This window comes from Pogoniulus pusillus, chromosome 36, assembly GCF_015220805.1.
Source record: "Pogoniulus pusillus isolate bPogPus1 chromosome 36, bPogPus1.pri, whole genome shotgun sequence".
Lineage (NCBI taxonomy): Eukaryota > Metazoa > Chordata > Aves > Piciformes > Lybiidae > Pogoniulus > Pogoniulus pusillus.
This window is the reverse complement of record NC_087299.1, coordinates 3,872,567-3,897,923: the sequence shown is the minus strand read 5'-3', so window position 1 is coordinate 3,897,923 and position 25,357 is coordinate 3,872,567. Positions and strand designations below refer to the sequence as shown.

The window sequence follows — 25,357 nt, the reverse complement described above, 5'->3', positions numbered from 1 at the left end:
GTCTGGGGATAGAGTGTCTGGGGTGAGGCTCAGCTGGGGCATGAAACCCACAGCACCAACAGGCTGCATCCTCCAGCAGCAGTGGCTCAGGTTTGGGATTGAGGAAAATGAAAGAGAAGGGGGGGAAAAAACCCAAACCAACAACAACAAAACATCCACAAAGCTACAGAAGTCTCCAAGTTCTTTAGCTGATAGAAAATGATCTCCATGCTGTGACCTGGGACAAGGTTTTTGGGGGTGAGGCTCAGCTGGGACATGAAACTCAAAGCACCAAGAGGCTGCATCTCCTATCAACATGCTCCAGTCTTGGGATTGGGGGGGAAAAATATCCCTAAAGAGAAAGAAACTCAATGTAAATGATATATAAGATCCCAAGATGCTGCCTGGGACAGAGTTTTTGGGGTGAGGGTCAACTGGGGCATGAAACCCACAGCTCCAACAGGCTGCATCTCCTGTCAACATGCTCCAGTCTTGGGACTGGGGGGGAAAAATATCCCTAAAGAGAAATAAACTCAATGTAAATGATATATAAGATCCCAAGATGCTGCCTGGGACAGAGTGTCTGGGGTGAGGCTCAGCTGGGGCACGAAACCCACAGCACCAACAGGCTGCATCCTCCAGCAGCAGTGGCTCAGGTTTGGGATTGAGGAAAATGAAAGAGGAAGGGGGAAAAAAAAATCCAAACCAACAACAACAAAACATCCACAAAGCTACAGAAGCCTCCAAGTTCTTTAGCTGATAGAAAATGATCTCCATGCTGTGACCTGGGACAAGGTTTTTGGGGGTGAGGCTCAGCTGGGACATGAAACTCAAAGGACCAACAGGCTGCATCTCCTATCAACATGCTCCAGTCTTGGGATTGGGGGGGAAAAATATCCCTAAAGAGAAAGAAACTCAATGTAAATGATATATAAGATCCCAAGATGCTGCCTGGGACAGAGTTTTTGGGGTGAGGGTCAACTGGGGCATGAAACCCACAGCTCCAACAGGCTGCATCTCCTATCAACATGCTCCAGTCTTGGGATTGGGGGGAAAAAATATCCCTAAAGAGAAATAAACTCAATGTAAATGATATATAAGATCCCAAGATGCTGCCTGGGACAGAGTTTTTGGGGTGAGGGTCAACTGGGACATGAAACCCACAGCACCAACAGGCTGCACCTCCTACCAACATGCTCCACTCATGGGATTAGGGAAAATCAAGGGAGAAAAACATCCCTAAAGAGATTTTTATTAGGGCTGGGTGCTAGGTTGGACTGGAGCATCTTGGAGGTCTCTTCCAACCTGGTTGATTCTATGATTCTAGGAAATATGAGATCCCAAGATGCTGCCTGGGACAAGGTTTAGGGGCTAAGGACTTGTTGGAGCATGAAACTCACAGCATCATCAGGCTTCAACCCCCATCAGTATGCTCCAGTCTTGGAACTGGGGAAATAAAACAACCTTAAAGAGAAAAAAAAAATCAATGTTAATGAAATAGAAGATCCCAAGGTGCTGCCTGGGACAGATTTTTTGGGGTGAGGGTTAGCTGAGGCATGAAACCCACAGCACCAACAGGCTTCAACCCCCATCAACATCCTCCAGTCTTGGGACTGGGGGGAATAAATATCCCTAAAGAGGAAAAAAACATAAATGTTAATGAAATATAAGCCCCCAAGTTGCTGTCTGGGACAGGATTTGGGGGTGAGGGTTAGCTGAGGCATGAATCCCACAGCACCAATAGGCTGTAGCCCCTCATAACCATGCTCCAGTCTTGGGATTAGGCAAAAATCAAAGGGGGGGGGGGAAGAAAAAAAACAACCCACGATTTTTTATTATATCTAAGATCCCAGGCTGCTGCCTGGGCAAGGGGTTTTTATTTGAGGGGGGGGAGGGTCACCTAGGGTGGCTGCTGATCCCATCCCTAGCATCCCAGTTTGCTCTGCCGCATCTTTTGGGAGCGTGAAAGGATCTGGAGCAGCTGATGGCTGCTCGGAGGGGAGGAGATGGGAGAGGGGAGGTTGTGATTGCAAGCACGGCCTCAAGCCCTTCTTCTCTGCTCAACAGCATCGGGGGAAAGGCAGAAAAAGCTGCTGAGAAGCTGATTTCTCGGCGGAGTTCAGTGGGTTGGCAGGCGGACGGGGGCAGAGGCACAATCTGTGCTTGAGCGGCTGCCGGCGCCGTGCCAGCCCTTTTCGGCAGGAGATGGCTGGGGGTAAGGGGAGGGGAGAGGGGGGAGGTTGGGTTTGGGGGGCGTGGGGGGAACGCCACGCCACGCCACCACGGCTCTTTTTAAAGCTCTCCTGTCCTCCCCCACTCCTGCAGGTTTCATAACCCCTTCAAAGCCAAGACAGGCTCCTGCGCTCGCCTGCAGACAAACCCTCGGCGGAGACGTTTGGCTGCGAGCTCTTCCCTGCTGCCAGAGGGCTTGGGAGAGACGTGGAGGGGGCTCTTCGGGGTCCCGATACCCACCACAACCCCTCCCACCCCCCAACACACGCACCTTTGAGACCCACACCGGCAGCCCCGAGGATGCAGGTTTGCGTTCAGCGAGCTCCTGCCCCCGAAGCGGCGGTGCCGGTGGTGTGATGCAACCCCGGGGCTGGGAAGTCTCTTTCTCCTCCGGTAAATATTTATTTAGGCAGAGAAAGGAGCTGATTAATTAAAGCTGCGGCTGACAACTGCACCCAAACTAATTCCTCTTAATAAGACACTTGCAGTCGCCCTGGCAACAGCATCAGAGCAGCCTCCCTCCAGGAGATGACTTCCTGGGGTGAAAAACCCCCTTGGATGCAAAGTGGGATGCTGAAGAGGACCCTCCGGAGATGATGCTGTGGCCGAAGCTGCTCGTCCCCACCTCCATCATGCCCCGCTCCATCCCTGGAGGAGACAGCAGGTCCCAGCCTCTCCTAGCAGCCAGCCCTGCTCTAATTAGTGGCCCAATTAGCCCAGCGAAGGCCAGCTAATGAATGCAGAGGAGCTGCGGCACAGGGGGCAGGCACGGCCGGGGCACTTCCATGGCACGCAGTGGTGTCGCAGCTCAGTGTGGGGCAAGGTGATGGGGACAGCAGCGGTGCCCACCCCTGTGGCTTTGCCAAGGGTGCAGCAAAGATGGGCAGGGTGGAGAACCGGGGGAAGGGAAACGAGGATGGGGAAGGGAAGGAACGGCCAAGCCCCGCACCAGCGGGAGCAGGCAGGGGTAAGGTGCCCAAACCTGCCTGGATGTGTTTGTGTGCCCTGCTCTAGGTGATCTTGCTCTGGCAGTGTTGGAACTAGCAGATCTTTAAGGTCCCTTCCAACCCAGACCGTTCTGTGCCTCTCTGGATGCTGCAGCCAAGCTGGGGTGGCCCCGGTGAGAAGGGGAAGGCACAGCTCCAGCAATCCATCTCCTCCCCCCTCCCCCCAAAACAAAGGAGTCGCAGGGAGCAGTCAAGCAGGCTGTGATTTACTGGGACAGCGACACTTCTGCAACGGAGAACACGACCGCGCCAGGGCGCCCAGCTGGCAAACCTGCAGTGCCACCTTGCACTGCCATGCTGGGGACCTTGGACAGGTGACATCGAGAGCAGAGACCCGAGGGGTGCCCCCCCACCCCCCTCCCGTTACCCACCCCCAGACGCACAGACACAGAACAGAAACCTGCTGGGACACAGCAAGGCTGCTACATGCCAAGGGAGGGAATGGAAGGCAGCAGGGCTGGGCTGGGCTCCACGGGCATTGCCACCACGCCAGAGGTGATGGCCTGAGGGTCCCTCCGTAGGCACTTGATCCGTGGAGCTGCTGCTGGATGGATCCTGCAGGGAAACCCACCCTGGGGGCCACCAGGTAGGGATCGACCCAGCTGGGGACAGGCAGGAAGCTCAACACCCAATCCCCCCAGCCTGGTTGGCACAGAGTGAGTCTGGGGGTGAGGGCATCCAGCTCCTTTGGGCATGGTGTGGGGAGACAAGGATGAATGTCCCCACACCTGCTGAGGTCCTGGCTGGCAGGATTAAGGAGACTCACACCCTTTCTGTGAGTCTAATGGGTTCAGTTTGGGGGCCCTCACTCCAGAGGTGCCAGAGCAGAACCTCTCTGGTCCAGAGCAGGGCAATAAGGCTGATGAGGGAGCCTGGACACAGATGCTGTGAGGAGGGAGCTGAGGTCGTTCAGCCTGGAGAAGAGGAGGCTGAGGAGAGGCCTTCTGGCCCTCTACAGCTCCCTGAAAGGAGGTTGGAGCCAGGTGGGACTTGGATAACAAGTGGCAGTGGCCTCCAGTTGCAGCAGGGGAGGTTGAGGTTGGACATGAGAAGAAACTTCTTCACTGAAAGGGTTCTCAAAGACTGGAGGAGGTTGCCCAGGGAGGGGGTTGAATCCCTACCCCTGGACACAAGGCTGCTCTTCAGATGGTTGGTGCCACCCTGGATTTCCTTTGGTCCACCAGATGAGCCTGTTTGCAGATGTTCACCTCCTACAAAAGACATCTGAGATGGCAGAAGCCAGGCAGGACCCTCAGGAGAGCATCGGCTCAGGGCCAGGGAAACCACAGCAGAAGCTTGGCAGCAATTTGAGGCTGGGAAGAGATAGCCAAGCAAAGATGGGATGAGCCAAGCAGGCATCAGGGAGACCTGCTTTGGGTCTGGGGCTGGGAGCCAGAAGGAACCAGCAGCAGAAGGAATTGCTGTAGCTGGAGGTGATGCTCCAGTTAGACAGCATCCTGCTGCGAGCAGCAATCCCAGGGCAGGAGCCCACTGCTGAGAGCAGGATCCTGCCTGGCTGCCTCAGCCTGCAGGACTTGCTCTGATAACCACACAGTGTCCTTGCAGCTGAAGCTCCTTGGAGGTGTTTGCTGGAGGACATGTCCCTCAGCAAGCTGCCCCAGCCTCTCTCCCCCATCCCCTTTACACGCTGCTGGGGTTGTAGCACAGCAGGTTGAACTCCAGATTCTCATCCCAGTGCCGGAGCAGGACAAAGAGCTGCTGGGCTGCAGCTTTCACCGTGGCCAGGCTGGATCCCTCTGGGAAGTCTTGCTGGCTCAGCCACAGGCTGGCTTTGGCAGCCACCAGCTCCCACTCGATGAAGTAGGAAGCTGAGCTGTGCTCCAGCCAAGCCAAGGCCACCGCCGTGGCCCACAGCAGCCCCTCCGGCTCCGTCTGCTGCTGCAGCTCGATGTCCAAGAGCAGCTGCTGCACCTTGGAGCCATCCACCTCCAAGCCCTGGCTGCTGCCAGCTTGCCACTCCGGGGAGGAGAAGCGTCGGATGGTGATGGCTGGGGGGGACAGCTCCTTCTCAGCCTTCAGGGCTCTGGAGATGCTCTCCACTGCGCTGCCCGAGAAGTGGCGCAGGCGGCCGGTGGCCTCCAGCACCGCGCTTGGGCTGCTGCCTCTGGCCGTGGTGGGAGTCTTCCTGGGCTCATCAGGGACAAGGAGCTGCTGGCTGGAGCTGAGGCTTTGGTGCTCCCCAGAGGGAGTGGTCTTCCTGGCGCTGGAGGAGCCAGAGGGGCTGAGGGCCAGGCGGTGGCAGGCAAAGGGAGATGTCCACTTGAGCTTCTCCATGGGGATGCTGACGGCGGTGCAGAAGGCTGAGTTCAGGAGAAAGGCACCACAGGCCAGCTGCAGGGATGCCTGCAAGGCACAGAGAGAAGCTCCAAGATCTCTTGCAAGGAGAGACTGAGGGAGCTGGGGCTCTTTAGCTCAGAGAAGAGGAGCCTGAAAGGTGACCTTATCAATGGTTATCAATGTGTAAAAGTGAGTGGCAGGAGGCTGGGGCCAGGCTCTGCTGGGTGATGCCCAGGGACAGCACAAGGGGCACTGGGTGGAAGCTGAGCCATAGGAAGTGTCAATTAAACATGAGGAGGAATTTTTCCCTGTGTTGGTGGCAGAGCCCTGGCACAGGCTGCCCAGGGGGCTGTGGAGTCTCCCTCTCTGGAGGTATTCAAGAGCTGCCTGGATGTGTTCCTGTGTGATCTAGTACAGGTGATCCTGCTCTGGCAGAGGGGTTGGGCTGGGTAAGCTTTGGAGGTCCCTTTTAGCCCCTGACATTCTATGATTCTAAGATACCAACCACTGCCAGGAGGCTCAGGAGGAAAGGGCATGTGTGGATGGGGCAGCTCTCCATCTCTGAGCAGACCACTGGATGTGGCCCTCAGAGAAAGCAGAAGGCAGAGTCCAAGGGGATTATCCTGCCCTCTGCTTCCCAGCTGTGACCATGAGACCCCATCCCGACCCAGGGAGGAGCTCCTCACCAGGGGCAGGTAGTCTATGCTCTCATTGTCACCCTCGGAGCTGGCTTCGCTCCCTCTGCTTGGAGGTTTGCTCATGAAGCCCTTGGCAGCTCGAATCAGCAGCCTGGTTTTGTCCAGGGTCAGCCTGCAGGGGGACAGAAATGCAGCTATCAGCTCTGTGCCCTTCCTGCTGCCCACCCTGCCCTCCAAAAACCACCCCTGGTCCCCAGGCACTGGCAGCAGGCTTGGTCTCAGCTCAAGCTGCTAGCCCTGGGCTGTCCCTCCTCCCAGCCTTGCTTGTGTCAGCATCAGACCCACAGTAGTGCAAGATGTCTGCTAAGGTCAGAGGAAGGTTGGTGTGGTCCATACCTGGGAGCAAAGAGGCTCTCAATGGATTTTGGAGCTGGTGCAGAAGCAGCAGACAGGCTCTGTAAGGACCCTGGGAAGAAACACAAAGCTGGAGGTAAAACCAGGTGCTGCAAGAGGGTGAAAGGGAGCAGAGTCTGTGTGCTGGGACCTGGGCTGGCTTGTTCTGCTCCTGAGCCATTGGCAGAATGGGCACAAGCAGCTCCAGGCTTGGGGTAGGGTGGCTGGAGTAGCAAATGTGTGGCCAGCAGAAGCAGAGAAGTGGTTGTGCCTCTGGACTCAGTAGTGGTGAGGCCAAACCAGCAGAGGGTTCAGTTTTGGGCTCTTCACTCCAAGAAGGACATGGAGGGGCTGGAGCAGGTCTAGAGAAGGGCAATGAAGCTGGGGAAGGGTCTGGAGAACAGGGCTGGGGAGGAGCAGCTGAGGGAGCTGGGACAGTTCAGCATGGAGTAAAGGAGGCTGAGGGGAGACCCTTCTGTCCCTCTGCAACTCCCTGAAAGGAGGCTGGAGTGAGGTGGGAGTTGGTCTCTTCTCCCATGGAGTGACAGGATGAGAGGAAATGGCCTCGAGTTACCCCAGGGGAGGTTTAGGTTGGGCATTAGAGGAAACTTCTTCCCTGAAAGGGTTCTCAAAGACTGGAGCAGGCTGCCCAGGGAGGTGGCTGAATCCCCGTGCCTGGAGGGGTTTCAAAGCCTTGGAGATGTGATGCTGAGGGCCATGGTTTAGCCCCAGCCTTGGTAGAGTCAGAGAATGGTTGGACTGGCTGAGCTTAAAGGGCTTTGCCAACCCAAACCATTGTCCCTCTCCCTTTGCCTCATTTCTCCTGCTTGGACAATGCAATTAAACACAAGACTGAGTGAAACTTGACCAAAGCCCCCCCCAGGCTGTGTCCTTTGCACCCCACGAGGACTCAGGTCTCACTTTAGACCATAAGCATTTATAAAAGCCCCAAAACCTCAACAGTGAAGGCCCCCAAATCACAGCCCTTTGCCCTGGCAGGTGCCACCTGCCCCTTCCTTACCTTCAGGGAGCTGGCAGCGCTCCCAGGCTGAGGAGTAGGAGGTGCTGCAGGCTGGCAGGCTGCTGTCCTCACCTGCAATGGAGCAGCCCATCAGCAATCCCACCCAGCAACAGGTCTCCCCAGGGAGCTGGTGGAGTCCCTATAGAATCAAGCAGGTTGGAAGAGAGCTCCAAGCTCAGCCAGCCCAGCCTAGCACCCAGCCCTGCCCAACCAACCAGACCATGGCACTCAGTGCCCCAGCCAGGCTTGGTTTCAACACCTCCAGGCACACAGACTCCACCACCTCCCTGGGCAGCCCATTCCAATGCCAATCACTCTCTCTGACAACAACTTCCTAACAACATCCAGCCTCAACCTGCCCTGCCACAGCTTCAGGCTCTGTCCCCTTGTTCTGTTGCTGGCTGCCTGGCAGCAGAGCCCAACCCCACCTGGCTACAGCCTCTCTGCAGGCAGCTGCAGACAGCAATGAGCTCTGCCCTGAGCCTCCTCTGCTGCAGGCTGCACCCCCCCAGCTCCCTCAGCCTCTCCTCACAGGGCTGTGCTCCAGGCCCCTCCCCAGCCTTGCTGCCCTTCTCTCAACACCTTCCAGCACCTCAACATCTCTCTTGAGTTGAGGAGCCCAGAACTGGAGGTGTTCAAGGAACCTGTGGCCATGGCACCTTGGGCCACAGTTTGGTGGCCATGGTGGTGCTGGCTTGATGGTTGGACTGGATGATCTCAGAGGGCTTTTCCAACCGAAGCAGCTCCATGGCTCTGTGATTAACAAGCCTGATCAGGGGGAAATTTTACTTCAGCAGCAGATCTGACAAGGCCAGGCAAGGTCCAAGCCAAGCTGTCTTCATTAGCAGGGGATTTGGTGACAAGCAAGTGGCTCACATCCCCTTGCCTCTAATTATCCTGGTTCCATCCCTCGTGTTGCCTGCGCTACGGCTGCCAATTAACTTCCCAGAGCTGTCAGCAGCCACTGCCTGAGATTTGGGAGCTTCAGGGCAAACTGCAGCTTCTTCTCCACTGAAGAACCCATGTGGAGGCCAGCCAGACACGTGGCTGATGAGCACCACGTTCAAAGAGAGAAGGAGAAGCAAAAGAGCCCAGGGAAGGTGTCCCTTCATAGCCCAAAGCAGTGCGGAACACCAGGAAGCAGCCAAACCCCCAAGGACCATGGAATCCATCACCTCTGTGCTGGCCAAGGGCTGACTGGGGACGTCCAGGGGAAGAGCCACGGTGCCTCCTGTTCCCTGAATCACAGAATCACACAAACAGGCAGGTTGGCAAAGCCCCTCAGGAGCACCAAGTCCAACCCAGAACCCTGCTCTACAAGAGTCACCTTAAACCATCGCTCCAAGCATCACATCCAAACCACCCTGAAACACAGCCAGGCTGGGGGACTCCACCACCTCCCTGGGCAGCTCATTCTCCCTGGGCAGCTCATTCCAGTCCCTGACCACTCTCTCCATGAAAGACTTCTTCCTAATGTCCAATCTAAGCTTCCCCAGCCTCAGCTTGAGGCCATTCCCCCTTGTTCTGTCTCCAATTCCGTGTGAGCAGAGCCCAGCAGCAGCCTCTGCACAGTGTCCCTTCAGGTAGCTGGAGACAGCAATGAGCTCTGCCCTCAGCCTCCTCTGTTCCACACCACCCATCCCCAGCTCCCTCAGTCACTCCTCATCAGATTCATTCTCCAGGCCTTTCCCCAGCTTCCCTGCCCTCCTCTGGACCTGCTCCAGCACCTCCACATCCCTCTTGTATTGAGGTGCCAAAACCTGAACACAACACTCCAGGTGTGGCCTCATCAGAGCAGATTCCAAAGGGACAATCACCTCCCTGCTCCTGCTGGCCACAGCATTTTTAATCCCAGCCAGGATGCCATTGGCCTTCTTGGCTGCCTGGGCACACTACTGGCTCACACTCAGCTGCCTGGGCACACTGCTGGCTCACACTCAGCTGCCTGGGCACACTGCTGGCCCACACTCAGCTGCCTGGGCACACTGCTGGCTCACACTCAGCTGCCTGGGCACACTGCTGGCCCACACTCAGCTGCCTGGGCACACTGCTGGCTCACACTCAGCTGTCTGGGCACACTGCTGGCCCACACTCAGCTGCCTGGGCACACTGCTGGCTCACACTCAGCTGCCTGGGCACACTGCTGGCTCACACTCACTGCCTGGGCACACTGCTGGCTCACACTCAGCTCCTGTCTATTACAGCTCCCAGATCACTTTCTGCCAGCAGCTCTCCTGCCACACTGCCCCAGGCCTGTAGCACTGCTTGGGGTTGTTGTGACCGAAGTGCAGGAGCTGACATTTGGCCTCGTTGAAACTCATCCCACTCATGTTGGCTCATTGATCTAAGCCTACCCAAGGCCCTTGGCTCCTCTGGCTGCCTTGCCTGGGTGCTGCTCCTTGGCATAAGAGAAGGGATTTGTCAGCTTCAGAGAGGGACTGGCACACACATGGTGGCAGCAAGCCCCACAGGCTGATGAGCTTGGGCATCTCTGGGCATCCACACCCGAGAGCAGACCTTTTGAGAGGCAGAGGGGAAGAAGTTCTTGCCCCCAAGAGCAGCAGGCACGATGCTAGGCTCAGCCATGGCCTTGTTTGGTGCTGAACTGAGGGTTTGCTTCAGAGGGTTTGCTCTAAGTGAGGCTTCCCAGGTGCCACCCTCCCCGCAGGGCATCACAGCACCCCCTCCCCACTCCCATCTTACCCATGTGGGGGTACTCCACGGTGGTGGGCAGGTAGTTGTTGGTGCTGAGGTCCACAGGCACGAAGGCAGTGTACTTGCTGATGATGTTGCAGGCCTTGCTGGTGTGGACAGCACTGACCTGGTACCGCCGCCCAGACCCTGCCACGTGAGAGACCCCAGGGTTAGAGACCACCTGCCCTGTGGCTGCATCCACCCCTTGGGCCCAGCCCCATCCCTGGGCTTCCAGACTCACCTCTATCCTTGGGCTTCCAGACCCACCTCCATCCATCCTTGGGCTTCACACCTACCTCCATCCATCCTTGGGCTTCAGAGCCATCTCCATCCATCCTTGAGCTTCCAGACTCACCTCCATCCATCCTTGGCCTTCCAGTCTCACCTCCATCCTTGGGCTTTCAGACCCACCTCCATCCATCCTTGGGCTTCACACCTACCTCCATCCATCCTTGGCCTTCCAGTCTCACCTCCATCCTTGGGCTTCCAGACCCACCTCCATCCATCCTTGGCCTTCCAGTCTCACCTCCATCCATCCTTGGGCTTCACACCTACCTCCATCCATCCTTGGCCTTCCAGTCTCACCTCCATCCTTGGGCTTTCAGACCCACCTCCATCCATCCTTGGGCTTCACACCTACCTCCATCCATCCTTGGGCTTCAGAGCCATCTCCATCCATCCTTGAGCTTCCAGACTCACCTCCGTCCATCCTTGAGCTTCACACCCACCTCCATCCATCCTTGGGCTTCACACCCACCTCCATCCATCCTTGGGCTTCCAGACCTACCTCCCTCCATCCTCAGGCTTCCAGATCCACCTCTGTCCTTGGGTTTCAAACCCACCTCCATCTTTGGGCTCCCAGATCCACCTCCATCCTTGGGCTCCCTGCCCAGCAGGGATTGGATCCCTCTAAACTCTGCCTACTACTTCATCTGCTCTTATTTTGCATGCACAGCTGCATTTTGATGGAGAAGAGGTTTGGACCAGCCCCAGGGATATGTGGAGCCCAGAAGAGCAATGTGTGCCTGGTAAACCCTCTGAGTTGGATGCCACCTCCCAGCTCCAAGTGACTAACTCCTTGAAAGCAATCCCTGTCACCCAAGGTGTGAAGCAGGGGAGCACAGAGGAGCTCAAGCATGTTCATGTGCTTGAAGGGCAACCAAGCTGGTGAAGGGTCTGGAGAACAGGGCTGGGGGGGAGCAGCTGAGGGAGCTGGAGGTGTTGAGCCTGGAGAAAAGGAGGCTGAGGGGAGACCTTCTGGCTCTCTACAGCTCCTTGAAAGGAGGTTGGAGCCAGGTGAGGGTTGGTCTCTTCTCCCTAAGTGATAGGACAAGAGGAAATGACCTGAAATAGTGTCTGGGGAGTTTTAGGTTGGACACAAGGAACAATTCATTTCCTGCCAGAGTCATCAGGCTTTGGAACAGGCTGCCCAGGGAGGTGGTGGAGTCCTCATCCCTGGAGGTGTTCAGGAAGTGTGTGGCCATGGCACTGTGGGAGGGACATGGGTTGATGGTTGGACTGGGTGATCTTAAAGAGCTTTTCCAACCCAAACACTTCTATGAGTGTATGAGCAGCAAGGCTGCAGGAGCAGGAGGAAGGCAGCTGGAGGGAGGGATCTCATTTGGGAAGCACATGAGACATTCCCTATGATTTCCCTGGTGCCTGCCCAGCTGGGGAGGCTGCTGAAGCTGTTGGAAGACCACATCAAGGCAGGGCAAGGGGTGGGCAGGAGCTGCACCTTAGGGGGAGACTTAGACAGGTTGGGCAGGGAGAAATGTAATGAAATTCATGGAGGGCAAGTGTAGAGTCTGGCACCTGGGGAAGAACAACCCCAGGGAGCAGGACAGGTTGAGGACTGAGCTGCTGGAAGGCAGCACAGGGGAAAAGGATCTGGGGGTGCTGGTGGGTGGGAGGGTGAGCCAGCATGAGCCAGCAGTGTGCTCTGGTGGCCAGCAGGGCCAGGGCCATTCTGGGGTGGATTAGAAGGGCTGTAGTGAGTAGGTTGAGATTGGTTCTCCTGCCTCTCTGCTCTGCCCTGCTGAGGCCACATCTGGAATATTGTGTCCAGTTCTGGGCCCCTCAGTTCAAGAAGGACCTCAGAGAACTGCTTGAAAGAGTCCAGCAGTGAGCCACAAAGGTACTGAAGGGAATGGAACAGCTCTGTTGGGAGGAGAGCCTGAGGGAGCTGAGCTGTGCTGCTGGGAGAGGAGACTGAGAGGTGACCTCAGCAATGGTTTAAATAGGGAAAGGTGAGTGGCAGGAGGCTGGGGCCAGGCTCTGCTGGGTGATGCCCAGGGACAGCACAAGGGGCACTGGGTGGAAGCTGAGCCATAGGAAGCTTCATTTAAACATGAGGAGGATTTTTTTTCCCTGTGAGGGTGGCAGAGCCCTGGCACAGGCTGCCCAGGGGGGCTGTGGAGTCTCCCTCTCTGGGGATACTCAAGAGCTGCCTGGATGTGTTCTGTGTGATCTGCTCTGGGTGATGCTGCTCTGGCAGGGGGGTTGGACTGGCTGAGCTTTGGAGGTCCCTTCCAGCCCCTGCCACTCTGTGACCCTGTGCCTCTTACCATGCTCGATTTCAGACTCCTTCTCTGCCAGCTGCTCCAAGTCCCTGATGACTGACTTGGCCGCCAGGTGGTGGAAGGTCTCACTCCACAGGTCTGTGTCGCCATCCCCCTGGCCCTGCCTCTCTTGGAAGAGAGGGTGGATGTCAAAGGTGATCTCCCACTGCACAGGCTCGTTGCTCCTCAGCCCCTTCACCACGGCCTTGCAGAGGCTCCTGGGGGAGCTGCGGGCAGTGCTGAACTCCAGGTCCTGGGGCTCCCAGTCAGAGGAGGTCTCCGTTTCGAAGGTGAAGGAAGGATGCTGGGCAGACTCTGCAGAGAGGGCAAGGGAGGGTTGTTAATCCAACCGGTGATGGGTTCCCCTCTGCTGCCAGGAACCATCCTTAGTGCCTCCTAACTGCCACGTGGTGGCACAGCAGGCGATGCAGCAGCACCAAAGGCACAGGACAGGCTGGCAGGGCTGCCCATGGCTCCCCCTCTGCCCTCTTACCCAGGTCTCCAGGGCTTCGGATCTCCGAGGAAGACCTCAAGCTGATGCTGGCATCCAGCGGTCCCAAAGCCCTTCCCTGCAGCCCGTCTGGCACTGGTGGGATGTCCCCATGGTGGCAGAAGGGCAGGCAGCTGTGGTGGAGCAGGGATGGCCTGAGGGCTCCTGCACCAAGGATCCTGGTGGCAGAGGCTGCAAAGGGCTGGGAGCAGAGCAAATGTCAGGGCTGGAGCTGATGGCTTGGACCTGCTCTGTCCCTTCTGGTCCCACCTGCTCCATGCCACATCCCAAAGTGGAAAGCCACCATTGGCCACACCAGGACCTCCCTGCTCAGCTCTATCTGGGCATCCATGCCCAGCCAGAGCCCTCCCTCAGAGCTGCTGGGTGTCCCCAAGGAACCCTGGCCCCAGGGGCTCCATGCAGACAGGCAGAAGGTGAAATATGAGTTCCATGCCCCCAGACATTTTAATGACTTTGCCTGGGAACCAAAGGAAAGAAGAGAGACAGAAAGATCAAGGAGCAGTTGCTTAGTAACGGAGGGAGAGAGGAGCAGGGGATGGGGAGAAGGGAATTTTTATCTCAGCTTTTTTTCACCAGGCTTTTTTTCTCCACTTTCAAGAGGTATGAATCTCCCCTCCTGCACCTCCAGCCCTGCACCCCACGTGGATGTCCCCACTCTGGGCCAAGCTCTGGCTGTTTCTCCCCCAGTCCCCAGGGCTTGTGAGCAAACAGACTCTGTCTGCTCAGCACAACGCCAGCGAGGGACAGAGGTGGGACAGAGTGGTGCATCACAAAGGTGGATGGAAAGATGCATCCTGTGGGTGGAAGTCAAGAATGTGGCCTCCTCCACCACACTTCTGGTGCTTTATGAGGCCAGCAGCAAAAAAAAAACCCAGGAGGCAGGCAGCTCCAGGAGCTGCTTACCAAGTGAGAGCTGAGATACTTAAAACAGAGAACCACAGCAAAGTTCAGGTTGGCAAAGCCCCTCAGGAGCACCAACTCCAACCCAGAACCCTGCTCTACAAGGTGCACCCTAAACCATATCCCCAAGCACCACATCCAAGTGGCTTCTAAACACATCCAGGGTTGGTGACTCCACCACCTCCCTGGGCAGCTCATTCCAGTCCCTGACCACTCTGGCTGGGTAAAAACTCCTCCTAATGTCCAGTCTAATCCTACCCAGTCACAGCTTGAGGCCATTCCCCCTTGTTCTGTCTTCAGTGACCTGTGAGCAGAGCCCAGCAGCAGCCTCTCAACAGTGTCCTTTCAGGTAGCTGTAGACAGCAATGAGGTCTGCCCTCAGCCTCCTCTGTTTCACACCACCCATCCCCAGCTCCCTCAGCTGCTCCTCATCAGGTTTACTCTCCAGGCCCTTCCCCAGCTTCCCTGCCCTCCTCTGCACTGACTCCAGCACCTTCACATCCCTCTTGTATTGAGGTGCCCAAAACTGAACACAATACTCGAGGTGTGGCCTCAGCAGAGCCAAGTACAAGAGGACAGTCCCAGAATCCCAGAACATCAGGGCCCTGCCAGACCCTTCCAATCCAAAACCTTCTCATTCTCCTGCCCAGTTCTTCTCCTAGCCAGAGGAATCCAAACAGGAATGGAGCTGGGGGCTTGAGCTGCCCATTGTAAGCTCTGACCTTTCCTTCCCAGCAAGCTGCATATGGAGACAAGCTGGAGGCTCCCATGCACACCCCCAAAACTGCCAAGCCCTGGCAGCCTGAGCTGGCAGTGCTGCTGGGAGCCTTTGCAGCAGGAGGGACAACAAACCCAGGCTGCTACTAATTAATTGAGCAGGATGCATGCTGAGAACCATCACTGCCCTCCAGAAGGGAGCTGTTCCCATCCTTGCCCTCGTGTTGAGCATCCCATGGGCAGGAGGATGCTCTGTGGACCTTTACACTGCAGGTAAGGTCATTGGGACCTCCAAAACCTACCACTGATCACCTTTGGTCGAGCAGTGCCATCCCCCACCCTCACTGCTGCAGCCACAGGGCAGAGGTCTTCTTCCCTCACTTTCCTTCCCCTTCACCTCTAGCCCTTCCTTCCAACCCTCAGCAGAAGGGAAACCAAAGCCCCTGCAGACATCCCTGCTCCAAGTTTCCATGGGAACAAAAGTGCTGCTGCTGGTGCTCCCAGCCCTGCAGATGCTGACTGCAGAGCTGAGCGTCCCGGCTGTGCCAAGGCTGGGAGAAAACCATCCCCACCCTTCCACACAGCAGCTGAAAAGCCTCCCTAAATGTCACCTGCTGACATGACACTTGCTCAGCAGATGTGTCACCACGCAGGCCCAGCTAGAGCAGTGGGGGAGCTGCTCTGGGACTGGATTTCTCTTCCCTAGCAGGACACAGATGTGCTGCAGCCCTAAGGAGAGTTTGCACTGCCCGGGCAAGCTGGGGAGAGAAGGCAGATGAAGCAGAAGCAGCCTGGGGCTCAGATCAGCAGCAAGGTGGAGCACAGGTCAGCTGGGGGAAGGTGTTCAGCAAAGCAGAGTCAGGCTCCCAAGGGGAAGCACTGCTGTGGGACATCAGGACAGCATTTAGCTCCCTGCTTGACTTGTGCCCTGCCTGTTAGTGATGTGCTGCAGCACAGGGCACAGGGATGGAGCTCTTCTCCCAGGAAACAAGTGATAGGATGAGAGGAAACAGCCTCACGTTGCACCAGGGGAGCTTTAGGTTGGACACAAGGAACAGTTTCTTCCCCAAAGGGTTGTCAAGGCCCTGCCCAGGTTGCCCAAGGCAGTGGTGGAATTCCCACCCCTGGAGGGGTTACAAAGCCATGGAGATGTGGTGCTGAGGGACATGGTTTGGTGGTGTCCTGGCAGTGCTGGACTCAACCACCTTAGAGGTCTCATCCAGCTCAAACAGTTCTGTGGCTCTGTGGTGCTATGTCTCAGGATTAGCAGGAGCCAGGCTCTGTCCCTTATGCATCTCAGCTTTTCTTGCTCTTCCCCTGCTCCTCTGAGAGTCACAGACCTGGAAATCCACCTGCCAGGGCTCAGGGCTGATCTGCTGCAGGTCCTGCAGGTGGGCTTTCCGAAGGGGGTTTTTCACCAGGGTGCTGCCAGGGTCACTGCCCGTGGGCACCTTCTTGCAGGGCTGATGGTCGGCGATTTGGGTGGTGCTGTACGCACGTCTCCTGCAGGGGGCCCTCACGTCTGCTCCTGCGTGGGGGGAGAGAGGATCAGCTCTCACCTGCAGCTGGACCAGCCAGCACCATCCACTCTTGCTTCATGGTGGGAGAGAGGATCATAGAATCACAGAATCAGGCAGGGTTGGAAGGGAGCACAAGGAGCAGCCAGTGCCAACCCCCTGCCATGCCCAGGGACACCCTACCCTAGAGCAGGCTGCACACAGCCTCAGCCAGCCTGGCCTCGAACACCTCCAGCCATGGGGCCTCAACCCCCTCCCTGGGCAACCCAGTCCAGCCTCTCACCACTCTCCTGCTCAACAACTTCCTCCTCACCTCCAGCCTCACTCTCCCCACCTCCACCTTTGATCCATTCCCTCCATTCACCCCCCTCCCTGATATCCTGAAAAGTCCCTCCCCAGCTTTTTCGTAGCCTCCTTCAGATCCTGGCAGGCCACAATGAGGTCACCTGGGAGCCTCCTCTGCTCCAGCCTGCACAGCCCCAACTCTTTCAGTCTGTGCTCACAGCAGAGCTGCTGCAGCTGATCCAAAAGATCAGCTCTGATGAGGAGCTGGACCAGCACCATCCACCCTTGGTTTATGGTAGGAGAGAAGATCAGCTCTGATCTGGAGCTGGGCCAGCATCATCCACCCTTGGTTTATGGTGGGAGAGATCAGCTCTGATCTGGAGCTGGGCCAGCATCATCCACCCTTGGTTTATGGTGGGAGAGAAGATCAGCTCTGATCTGGAGCTGGGCCAGCATCATCCACCCTTGGTTTATGGTGGGAGAGAAGATCAGCTCTGATCTGGAGCTGGGCCAGCATCATCCACCCTTGAATTATGGCAGAGAAGATCAGCTCTGATGAGGTGCTGGACCAGCCAGCCCCACCTACCCTTTGCTCACGATGGAGAGCCCACCCCTGTGGTCCTCCCAAGCCTGAGGGGGCCATGCTCAGCCCTGGATAACTTTAAACAAGGCAACTAAACCATGAAAGGAAACAGGAGTCTACCCTCAAACCCCTTGGGTAGTCAGGAGAGCAGACTGGGGAGGTTTTGTCTGAGCTGCTCCCAGCCAGATGAAAAAAAAAAAAAAAAAGAGCCTGCCTGCATTTCCCCAAAGCTCCCTGGAGAAGACAAAGAGGTTACTAATGAAATGCCATTAGCACAGACGTTCTCCTGTCAGAGCAAGAGTAAAACTTCATTTGGAAAGGCAGGATTGCTCATCGCTGCTGGCAGGGTTGAAGGCATGCCTGGCATAGCTCCTCTCTGAAGGTAAGGGAGGAATATCCCAGGAGGAATGCTGAGGAGGCACTTTTGACAAGGGCTGGTGGTGCTAGGATGAGCAGGGAATGGTTTTGAGCTTGAGGAGGGGAGATTTAGGCTGGAGGGTAGGATGTGACTGAGTTGGAAGGCAGTTGGAAGGCAGAAAGGCTCTGCAGCAGGACCTTGACTGCCTGCACAGATGGGCAGAGTCCAAGGGGATGGCTTCAATGGCTCCAAGTGCAGAGTGCTGCACTTTGGCCACAGCAACCCCATGCAGAGATACAGGCTGGGGTGGGAGTGGCTGAGAGCAGCCAAACAGAGAGGGATCTGGGGGTGCTGATTGATACCCACCTGAACATGAGCCAGCAGTGTGCCCAGGTGGCCAAGAGAGCCAGTGGCATCCTGGCCTGCATCAGCAATGGTGTGGCCAGCAGGAGCAGGGAGGTCATTCTGCCCCTGTGCTCTGCACTGCTTAGACCACACCTTGAGTGCTGTGTTCAGTTCTGGGCCCCCCAGTTTAGGAGGGACATTGAGATGCTTGAGCGTGTCCAGAGAAGGGCAACGAGGCTGGGGAGAGGCCTTGAGCACAGCCCTACGAGGAGAGGCTGAGGGAGCTGGGATTGGTTAGCCTGGAGAAGAGGAGGCTCAGGGCAGACCTTATTGCTGTCTGCAACTACCTGAGGGGAGGTTGTGGCCAGGAGGAGGTTGCTCTCTTCTCTCAGGTGGCCAGCACCAGAACGAGAGGACACAGCCTCAGGCTGTGCCAGGGGAGATTTAGGCTGGAGGTGAGGAGAAAGTTCTTCCCTGAGAGAGTCATTGGACACTGGAATGGGCTGCCCGGGGAGGTGGTGGAGTCGCCGTCCCTGGAGCTGTTCAAGGCAGGACTGGACGTGGCACTTGGTGCCATGGTCTGGCCTTGAGCTCTGTGCTAAAGGGTTGGACTTGATGATCTGTGAGGTCTCTTCCAACCCTGATAATACTGTGAGACTGTGAGATTCATGACAGTGAGGGTAGGGAGACACCGGCACAGGCTGCCCAGGGAGGTTGTGGATGTTCTCTCTGGAGGTGTTCAAGGCCAGGTTGGATGAGGCCTTGAGCAACCTGGGCTAGTGGGAGGTGTCCCTGCCTGTGGCAGGGAGCTTGGAACTGGATAACCTTTGAAGTCCCTTCCTACCCAAACCATTCTAGGATTCCTTGGCACATGGGGATGCAGCCAGCCCCGGGGTGCAGCCTGCTTCGTGCCAGAGCTCACTGACAGGAGCTGAACTCTGACAGGGAGAGGTGGCAACCTGGGGCCAGAGCTTCAGATCATGGAATCACAGAATCACTCTGGGTTGGAAAGGACCACAAGGACCATCTAGTTCCACCCCCCCACCCCCGCCATGGGCAGGGACACCTCACACTAGATCAGGCTGTCCAGAGCCTCTCTCCTGACCATGAATTTCAACCTCAGGGCTTGCTGGCAAGTGACTGCTTTGCTGGGACAGTCCAGCTGAGCTACCCACTTGCTGTGCTCTCCTCCACACAGCCAGGGGCAGCTCGGGAAGCTTGTCAATAACGGTGTGGCCAAAGCTGGAGCTGCTTTGGGAGCCTCCAGGGAAGCCAACTCGGCAGCGCTCCCCTTGATTTGCTGACAGCTTTGGATGAAGCATCCACACCAAGCAGCCTCACTCAAGCCTCGGGAGATCTGTCAGCCCTCCTGCAAACCCCCCTGGCTCTTTGGGGAGACACTGATTTGTCAGACAAGCAAATTGGCAGAGCAGAGACAGAAGCTGGATGAGGGTGAGAGGGGCATCCCCCCCGCGCTCGCAGAGAGGAGAACCTGACCGGGGTCCGTGTCCGATTCTCCCTCGGGGTCTCTGCCCACCGCCAGGTGATCAGGACCACACTCGGTGGGGCAGCAGCTCTCCGAGTCTCTGGAGTGGTTCCAGCTCTCCGCGCCTGCTGCCTCCTCCTGGGAGTGGAAGAAAACAGAGCTGCCCGACTCCTGGGAGCGCATCATGCTGTAACGCCGCCTCCTGTCCTGCGGGGAAGCAGAGGCAGGCGACAGGTCCCAGCGCTGCGGCCAGCGCCGCCTGCGCGCTGAGCTCTCCTTGCTCCCTCCTGCCTCAGCCACCACCTCCCCGAGGACAGGCAGAAGAAGCAACAGACTCCTCCTGACCACACGCAAAGAGATGAGAGACCCACACGGACACAGCAGGTTGAGGTCCCCATCCCTGGAGACACTCAAGATCAGGCTCGATGTGCCCCTGGGCAGTCTGCTCTAGCTGGAGGTGCCCCTGTTGACTGCGGGGGGGCTGGATAAGATGAGCTGTTTCCGACCCAGGGCTGTGCCCGAGCACCAAGCTGCGCGTCCTGACTCGCTTCCCTTGCCCAGCACACAGGCGGCTGAGGCTGCGGCGGAGCATCGCGGAGGCGGCGGCGCCCAGCCTGGCCCCGCATCGCCCAGCTCAGCTCAGCTCAGCTCCTAGGGCTGCCCAGGGGCTGCTCACCATGCCCGCCGCGGGTCCCAGCAGGGCTCAGCTCCTAGGGCTGCCCAGGGGCTGCTCACCATGCCCGCCGCGGGTCCCAGCAGGGCTCAGCTCCTAGGCTGCCATGGGGCTGCTCACCATGCCCGCCGCGGGTCCCAGCAGGGCTCAGCTCCTAGGGCTGCCCAGGGGCTGCTCACCATGCCCGCCGCATCGCCCAGCTCAGCTCAGCTCCTAGGCTGCCCAGGGGCTGCTCACCATGCCCGCCACGGGGCTCGGCTCAGCTCCTAGGGCTGCCCAGGGGCTGCTCACCATCGCCCGGCTCAGCTCAGCTCAGCTCCTAGGCTGCCCAGGGGCTGCTGACCATGCTCGCCGCGGGTCCCATCAGGGCTCAGCTCCTAGGCTGCCCAGGGGCTGCTGACCATGCCCGCCGCGGGGCTCGGCTCGGCTCGGCTCAGCTCGGCTGGGCTGGCGGCACTCCCCCCGCGCCCCCGCTTTTGAGGGTCCCTTCCGACCCGATGCCATCTGTGCAGCTGTGACCCCAGCAGCCAGCCCGGGGGGACACTCACAGATCTGGGGTTGGAGATGTAGGAGGAGGTGTCACAGACGACGCTGTAGGCCACCAGGCGGTCACCAGGGAAGAGGCAGCTGGCGTTGATGGGGGAAACCAAGACCTCGGTGCTCTCAGGAAAGAGCCACTCCACGCAGACATCGCTCAGGACCGGCGCCATCGCCTTCTTCAGCGACCTGAGCACCTGAGGCAGGGAGCCAACACAGGCCACGTGTCGCAGGGAATCAAGGAATCATGGAGTCAGGCAGGCTGGAAGAGAGCTCCAAGCTCAGCCAGCACAGCCTAGCACCCAGCCCTGCCCAACCAACCACACCATGGCACTCAGTGCCCCAGCCAGCCTTGGCTGCAACACCTCCAGCCACACAGACTCCACCACCTCCCTGGGCAGCCCATTCCAATGCCAATCACTCTCTCTGACAACAACTTCCTAACAACATCCAGCCTAGACCTGCCCTGCCACAGCTTGAGACTGTGTCCCCTTGTTCTGTCCCTCGTTGTCTGATAGCAGAGCCCAACCCCACCTGGCTACACCATCAGCTGAGTCCTCTCCCGACCTTAGGTGGGAGCCTGCTCCCTCTCAAACTGCATGAACTTGGACCTGGCAAGTTCCATCTAAACATGAACAGGATCTTGTTTATTTGGAGGGTGGTGGAGCACTGGAACAGGCTGCCCAGAGAGGTGGTGGAGTCATTTCTACAGGCATGCAAAGCCTACCTAGACACCAGCCTGTACAACAGGCTCTGGGTGATCCTGTTCTGGCAGGTTGGGGTTGGACTGGATGATCTCCAGAGGTCACTTCCATTCTGTGATGCTGTGCCACCCACCCCAGCTCTGCCAGCCCTTTGGCATGGCTCTGCCACGGGCAGCACAGGGCTGAACTCACAACTCAGAGCCTGTGGCCAGAGGTATCTGTCTACAACTACCTGAGGGGAGGTTGTGGCCAGGAGGAGGTTGCTCTCTTCTCTCAGGTGGCCAGCACCAGAACGAGAGGACACAGCCTCAGGCTGTGCCAGGGGAGATTTAGGCTGGAGGTGAGGAGAAAGTTCTTCCCTGAGAGAGTCATTGGACACTGGAATGGGCTGCCCGGGGAGGTGGTGGAGTCGCCGTCCCTGGAGCTGTTCAAGGCAGGACTGGACGTGGCACTTGGTGCCATGGTCTGGCCTTGAGCTCTGTGCTAAAGGGTTGGACTTGATGATCTGTGAGGTCTCTTCCAACCCTGATGATACTGTGATACTGTGATACTGTGTGATCTTGCTTTGGTGCCAGCCAGCATCTCCTGCCCCACACCAGCACCCAGGAGAACCTCTGGCATGGCTCTGCCAAGGGCAGCACAGGAGCTGAGCTCACACTCAGAGCCTGTGGCCAGAGGTATCATGCTCTGGTGCCAGCCAGCATCTCCTGCCCCACACCAGCACCCAGGAGAAGCTGCCAACCTTCTCCTCCCCAAGCCTCAGCCCTGCCCCACACCCCAGCTGCTGCCTTCGGTACAGGTCCTCGCTGGCACAAAACTCTGCTGCAGATCAGCAACGCTCTGCCAGCTCCACAGCTGGAGAAAGCCAACATCCACGAAGACCTCGTGTCGAAGCCTAACCCGGGAGTCATCTACAAGAGCTTCTCTGCTTCACACCGGGGCGGGGAGGGGGGGAGAGGGGGGAAGGGACACACCAGATTTAGAGGCAGAAGAGCTCAGATGTTCTCTATTGTTCCCTGCTTTTCCCAGGCTCAGGAAGACACACCAGGGCTGTGCTTTTATAAGACCATTAATTGATGCCTCATTCTGCTGAAGGCATCGAGCTGCACACCCCGCAAAGCTCTTTATTAATAGCTCCGTCAAAGAGAACCAACCTCCCCCCTTCGCTGCTTTTGCTCTTCATTTACATCAGAAATGCTGATGCTCTCCTGTCTTTGGGGCTTTGTCTGCTCCAGGGTCCTGCTGAACTCCTCCTTTTGAGACCGAGACCCGTCGGAGGCAACTCTTTAGAGATATTTAGGAGCTAAAGACCTGATTCTCGCTGGGTTTAGTCGCCCAGAAGATGACAGGCTTGGGCTCTGTGCCTTCACCAGGGGACAAAGCCATTCTTGCACCCTATTTGAAGCCCTTCAGCCTGCTCCATCTTCACGGGGAGAGCACAAATGAAGATGCTCTCCCCCCCCCCCCCCCCCCTTTTTTTTTTTTTTGCTGCTTTCAAGTCAAAGCTTAACAGGCAAAGCACCTTCCTCTCCCTCAGACCTGGGTTCTTCTCACCTGGGCAACGCCAGGGCTGAGCCTGGCTTCAAAACTAATTGGCTGCTTTGATGCTGGTTCCTCTGCCCTGGCTGGTGTCGGAGGCAGCAGCTCCCTTTGAAGGCAAAGCTGCTGTATGGTGGCTATCACTTCGCCTCAGCCCCACGCAGAGGGTAAACACCACCCTCCCACTCCCTCCTACAGCCGGAGATGAAGATGCTCTTTCATCCCCTCCCCCCTCCCCCCTCCTGTTCACCCACCTGCTGCTGAGTGGGAGTTGGAAAAGGCAGCAGCAGGATAGGGAATAAGCCCTGGGAGGGAGCTGTGGCCTCCCTCTCTCTGAACCAGAGCATCCTCACAGCCCTGTGGTAGAGAGCAGGGCGAAGGGTTTAAGTTAACAGAGAGAGAACCAGGCCAGATGGAAGGAAGAAATTGGTCAGGCTGAGGGATGCTGAGCCCAGGCTGCCCAGAGAGGGAGGAGATGCCCCAGTCCAGGTCAGGTTGTCTGGGGCTCTGAGCAACCTGCTCCAGCTGCAGATGTCCCTGCTGGCTGCAGGGGGTTGGATTCGATGAGCTTTAACAGTCCCTTCCCCCACAGCCATTCCACCATGCCAAGATGGGAGCAGGCAGCCCTACCTTGGGCTGCAGCCTCTCGCCCTCTGCCAGGAACTCAGCAATGCCCCTGGACACAGCAGCCAGGCCTCCAACCAGCCTCCTGCAGGCATTTGGGCCAATGCCAAAGCTGTAGCACCTGGAAAAGCACAGGGTGGGTCAGGATCCAGGGCTCAATCCATCCCAAACCCCAGCCCTACACAGCTCACCCATTCCCTGCAGGCAAAAGACATCTTTCCCTCTCGCCTTGGCTCTGATCTCACTGCTTTGCAGTCATCCAGCATGTCTGGAGGAAAATCATCCAGCTCCTCTATTTAGATGACTGGGAATGGGCACCCCCCTCCTTTGAGTGGACCTCAAACCCCTTCCCTGAAGAGCAGCCTTCAGCTGAGGCTCCTGAGCAGGACTCCAAGCCCTTGCCTCCTCTGCAAGCACAAACGAGCTGCTTGGCTGCCAGCTCAGCTCTTTTCCCTGCTGAGGGTCAACAGCACTAAAGGTCCAGTAATTATCTCTGCTCAGTTAAATCAAACCTCTGCTGAAGGAATGAGGAACCAGCCCAGGGAGGCTGCTCCCACAACTCCCAGCTCAGAGAGTCAAGATCTGGGGGGTTGGCTGAAGACTGCAAAGCCAGAGTCCAGCTGGAGCCAGGGCAGGCAGGGCAGGAGTGAGCAGTGCCTGGTGGGGATGGATGTGGTGGGAAGGCAGGAGGGACAGGGGTGGGTGGGATACGGTGTTCCACCAGGGGCTAAGGGAGGAAGCACCTCCAGCAGCAGCCTGCATCTGCACAAAGGGCTTCTCTCTCCAAGCTTTTGCATCCCCAGCTGGCTGCAAAGCTCAGGTCAGCCTCACAACCCTCTTAACTAAGGCTCTGATCTTGAGACTGGGACCACACAAACACCTTGGGGATGTCTTCCAGCATCACCCAGGACCCATGGCTGTGTGCAGCTCACCACCACACCTCCAGAAGAGCACAGAATGGGTTGAAGACCTCCACAGAGTAAAACACAACCCCCTAGGGCATCCTCCCTTGACAAGCCCTCAACTCTGAGGGGTGGAGGAGGTCTGAGATTGCCCCCCCTGACATCTCCCTTTATTTCATGCCCCTTACAGAGACAGAGGAGATGAGCAGAGCAGCTTGGCAGCAGGGCTGGGGAGCCAGGCTGGGAGCTCAGTGCACAAATTAGCTGCACATTTTGTTTTGCCTTGCTGTCTTTCAGCACATTCAATTCTGCCCAGCCCCATCCTGGAAGCAGCTGGGGCCAAACCCAGATGTGCTTTGGAGGAGAAAGACATTAACACCCCCCTTCAAAAAAAAACAAACCCAGAAACCCAGCAAGGAAGATTGTTGGTGTGGCAATCTCTGCTAGCAGGAAGCATCAGACGAGAGCCTGTGAAGTTGTCAGCCCAATTATCCTGCTTTTGATTGTTTAAAAAGCATCTGAACTTCTGGGATCTGTTCCAAACCCTTTGAGGTTCTCCCATGGCTCGTAGCAGCAATCCCTCCTGCCTGCCTCCCTCCCTCCCTCTCTCTCTCTCTCTCTTCAAGCAGGGATGTCTGTGAGATGGAGAAGCTCAACCCTCACCGTGCTCGTCCTCCAGAGGCAGCCTGCCCTTACCGGGTGGAGCAGCAATGGTTTCTCAGTAGCTCCAGGACCTTGCCCGTGTTGCTGCTGGCTCCATCAGTCAGCAGGAAGAGCAGGCGGGGGTGGCCCCTGTGGAGGGGCTGTCGGATGATCCACTTCAAAGGAGTTAAGATGTTGGTGCCACCCATAT

At 57.4% G+C, this 25,357-nt stretch overlaps 1 protein-coding gene and 2 long non-coding RNA genes across 3 annotated transcripts in view; 1 reads left to right on the top strand and 2 right to left on the bottom strand.

Moving 5' to 3' along the window:
- Positions 1-962: 962 nt before the first annotated feature.
- On the bottom strand, positions 963-2,588 carry LOC135190481 (uncharacterized). The gene is made up of 3 exons (XR_010308541.1): positions 2,483-2,588; positions 1,380-1,443; positions 963-1,043 (listed from the first exon to the last, which is right to left on the bottom strand). It is a non-coding gene; the product is annotated as an uncharacterized LOC135190481 (long non-coding RNA).
- LOC135190482 (uncharacterized) lies at positions 2,049-3,381 on the top strand. The gene is made up of 2 exons (XR_010308542.1): positions 2,049-2,194; positions 2,305-3,381. It is a non-coding gene; the product is annotated as an uncharacterized LOC135190482 (long non-coding RNA).
- A 209-nt stretch (positions 3,382-3,590) lies between these two features.
- The window catches only part of VWA5B1 (von Willebrand factor A domain containing 5B1), a 39,897-nt gene continuing 18,130 nt past the window's right edge, over positions 3,591-25,357 (bottom strand). Inside the window, exons 9-21 of the mRNA XM_064171753.1 lie at positions 25,201-25,357; positions 23,609-23,723; positions 20,747-20,932; positions 19,537-19,732; positions 16,292-16,479; positions 13,317-13,515; positions 12,830-13,138; positions 10,272-10,409; positions 8,610-8,806; positions 7,569-7,707; positions 6,551-6,620; positions 6,203-6,326; positions 3,591-5,582 (exon numbers count right to left, since the gene is read on the bottom strand). The exon at positions 25,201-25,357 is cut by the window's right edge and continues 46 nt beyond it. Of these exons, the coding sequence (XP_064027823.1) occupies positions 4,860-5,582; positions 6,203-6,326; positions 6,551-6,620; positions 7,569-7,707; positions 8,610-8,806; positions 10,272-10,409; positions 12,830-13,138; positions 13,317-13,515; positions 16,292-16,479; positions 19,537-19,732; positions 20,747-20,932; positions 23,609-23,723; positions 25,201-25,357 (2,741 nt within the window). The 3' untranslated portion in view covers positions 3,591-4,859. The remainder of the gene's footprint in view (positions 5,583-6,202; positions 6,327-6,550; positions 6,621-7,568; positions 7,708-8,609; positions 8,807-10,271; positions 10,410-12,829; positions 13,139-13,316; positions 13,516-16,291; positions 16,480-19,536; positions 19,733-20,746; positions 20,933-23,608; positions 23,724-25,200) is intronic.